This window comes from Bison bison, unplaced genomic scaffold (assembly GCF_000754665.1).
Source record: "Bison bison bison isolate TAMUID 2011002044 unplaced genomic scaffold, Bison_UMD1.0 scf7180017864503, whole genome shotgun sequence".
Classification (NCBI taxonomy): domain Eukaryota; kingdom Metazoa; phylum Chordata; class Mammalia; order Artiodactyla; family Bovidae; genus Bison; species Bison bison.
In genome coordinates, this window is record NW_011495061.1 from 5,776,747 (window position 1) to 5,780,103 (window position 3,357).

At 49.4% G+C, this 3,357-nt stretch overlaps 1 protein-coding gene across 1 annotated transcript in view; it reads right to left on the minus strand.

Annotated features, from left to right (window-relative positions):
- The window catches only part of SCUBE2 (signal peptide, CUB domain, EGF-like 2), a 67,828-nt gene that overhangs the window by 7,123 nt on the left and 57,348 nt on the right, over positions 1-3,357 (minus strand). Inside the window, exons 19-20 of the mRNA XM_010829375.1 lie at positions 3,282-3,357; positions 2,387-2,548 (exon numbers count right to left, since the gene is read on the minus strand). Coding sequence (XP_010827677.1) covers positions 2,387-2,548; positions 3,282-3,357 — 238 coding nt within the window. The remainder of the gene's footprint in view (positions 1-2,386; positions 2,549-3,281) is intronic.

Here is a 3,357-nt window from a genome sequence, read left to right on the forward strand (position 1 = left end):
TCTGAGTTCCCAGGGCATCATTTTCTCATCAACTTGAAGGTCAGGGGCAGGTGTTTGTGAAACAAAAGAATAACTTTATTTTCTACTGTTTTGTTTACGAAGTCCAAGCACTGGGAGAACGGGTGGTACAGAACGGGCAGGTCTGTCAAAATAGGGAGAACAGAGCTGACTGTTAGCAGAGGGTATTCTACCCTTTCCTAGACATCTCTGGTGAAGACTTGGCAGCCATACTCTCACTTTTCTCTCTGGTCAAGACCATGTTTTATTTTCAAGTGGGGAAGAGAATTCCATTCAGCTATCAGTCAGTATGGGGCGTGATACACATTCGCCTCTGGCACCAAAGACATGTGGGTACACACTTGTGGGTACACACACACACACACATACACTCCACCTCAGCCACATCTTCACTAACTATCTCTCCACTCATCCAACAAATATTCTTGCCCTTAAGGAGCTTATCGTTTACAACTATCAGGTGAATGTGTTCAAGAAGATGTTGGAGGGACTACCTTTGGCCTCTCTAGTTGTAACTTGGATTTATTATTCCCGGCAGAAAAAAATAAATAAATAGGCTTTTGTTCCTGGAAGAGAAAAAGGGGAGGGGAGAGCCCTGGATGCCTCTGAGCCTGACTGGCCACCCGAGGAACTAAAAAACAACTGAGGGCCAGGGATGGGGGACAAGGAGACAGATTCATCTCGGTAGGGAGGAAAAACCTTATCTCCTCACACTGTGAACTGACCAAGTCTAATCTACCAACAGACTAGGATATTATGAGCAGCACTAAGCTTCCTGTTAAGGCCAATGTTCAAAAAGAGACTAGACAGCTACTTATGAGGGTGTTATTAAAAGGACTTCGTTGGGATAGGGAGAAAACTAGATACTCTTCCAGTCATAAATTCCAATGATTCACCCCTCCAATCCCCTACTCTTCCAGTTTGGAGAAGCCTTCTGCTCCCCTTCATGTCAGTCTTAATGACACTGAATCAGCTTAGTTTGTCTTTTGGCCTTTACTAGAGAATTTCACATGGTGGTTATAAACAACAATCAAACAAACCGTACAAGTTGTTGAATGACTTACCTCTCCATTCCTATAGAATACAAACCAAACTCTCTAGCCTGGCAGTCAAGACCACAGTGAAAAAATGCTGCCTGCCATAGCAGGAAACAAAGGATGTTGCGGCCATCAAGCCACGAGACACTGCAGGCACCCCAAAGGATGCACCCTGAGGAGACTCAGGATGAGAAAGCAGAGGGCACTGGCCCCAGATAGCTGAGGTGCATATCGAAGGAATGATATCAGTGAGCCCAGACGCTTGCATCTTCCCATACACAGAAAAGTGTTAAATTCCTTAACTTCAGATGTCTGGTTTTCTTTGATTAACAGTAGTCTTCTGATGCTCCGACTACCTGGTCTCTCTTTACTGCTGTGTATCCTGGCTCCTCCCTTGCCTCTTTGGAGCAGTTCCTTACAGCTTATCAGAGAGGCTGCATTCCAGGCTTAAGTTCTCAGTTTTGTGTACCAAATAAAACACAACTCTCAACTTTTAGGTTATGCTTTTTCTTCCTTTTCTGGTCAATAAGGCCTCCCTTCCTGGTCTGCTCAGCCTCCCTGCAGCACATTCCATGATCAGGTCCAGGGGTTTCCTCCCATAAATCCTTTTACTCTCCTGAGTCTGTGCTTCCTCCCAGCTGCTCTCCTGGGCCTGAGGCTCATTCTTCTTCTCTCTGCCAACCTTCCCTGTCAAAACCTTCTCCTACCCTCCTGAAGCCTTTCCTCATCTCTCCAGACAGAGGGCTTCCCTGGTGGCTCAGTCAGTAAAGAATCCAAATGCAATGCGGGAGACCTGAATTCAATCCCTGGGTTGGGAAGAACCCCTGCAGGAGAATATGGCAGTCCACTCCAGTGTTCTTACCTAGAGAATCCCCATGGACAGAGGAGCCTGGTGGGCTACATACAGTCTATGGGGTTGCAAAGAGTCGGACACATCTGAGGGACTAAGCATAGCACAGCACCAGACAGAGGGCCTGGCTCCTTCCTCCGCAATCCCACAGCTGGTGCTGCTGCAGAACCAAAGACTCATTCTGTCTGCAGTGCCTGACACAGTACAGATCCTCAAACAGTGCTTGCTGAACAGGGCTGACCTGACATTTTGCCCTTCGCGGGAAATTACAGCCAGTACAGCTTGCCTGTCTGGAGAAGTAGACTGGATGGATACAGGTGAGCACCTGAGGGTCCAGCGCTGATCGGCAGAGCCCTGAGCAGGGCTAAGAGCAGCTCCATGGTCCCGAGTGAACCATGGACCCCTGCCATCCCCACTCCCAGGGAGGCCCAGGCATTGCCCTCTTAAGCACCACTGTGAAAAGCCTTAGAGGGAAACCTACTTTTACACTGGGTTATGTTTGTGGAGCCATCAAAATCAGTCGTGGTATTTCCTGGGCAGGAAACACAATGATTTTTTCCAAATTCTGGCTGGTATGTTCCTGCTGGGCAACGAATGCATCGGTGAGTAGTGGTGTTGTAGAAATGTCCAGGTGAACACTGAACTGCAGGAGTGGGGGAGGGTGGAGAGAACAACAACAACAACAACAAAAGACTATTTTTATCAAATGCAACACAAGAAATTTCACAGTTCATGAAAGAAATGTTTATTCCCAAGTGAAGTACTGCTTCCCTACTAATCTGGGGCTAATCAACACTTAATTCCCTAAATAGCCCGCTTGGGTGGGACCTGTGACTCATGACACTGAGAAAATTACAAAGGGAATGAGGTATGGGTGTATCTTCTGAGTTTAGGGTCTGTGCCATCAGACACGAATGCTCACAGCTGTCTTCACGCACAGCAGCTTGTGAGCATGGAGGGGCACAGAGCCGACCCCAGGGTCCAGGCTGAACTCTGGCAGGAAGGGGTAAGGCTCCAGAGAAGGGGCAGGGTCTGTTCTGGAGCAGGGAGCTCTCGGTAAGGGAGAGGTGCTAGAGGAACCTGGAAGGAAGGAGCAGAGGGAGGCTGGGGACTAAACCTGGGTGCTTCTCCCCGGTCTCCCTGCAGTCAGCCCCATCCAAAGGGGCCAAGGTGGGAGGGCAAGGAGGCCCATGTCTGGGCAGTTCCTGTGCTCCCTGCCCTTCCTGCAGGAATGAATTGCCTTGGAGACCTAAGTTCCCTGCCGCTGAGTTCCACACAGGGCGCCTCGGGCTGGGCTTGAGCGGAGCTGTACTAGACTCCTTGGTCCTCAAAAGGAAAATTCCGCTTGGGGAAAAGGCACGCTGCCAAGTCCTCACCTCTGGTTTCACAGTCCTGAAAGGAAGTGGCTCCAGGGTGTTTGGTGGGGAGGCCCCCTCCACAGGCAAAGCAGGA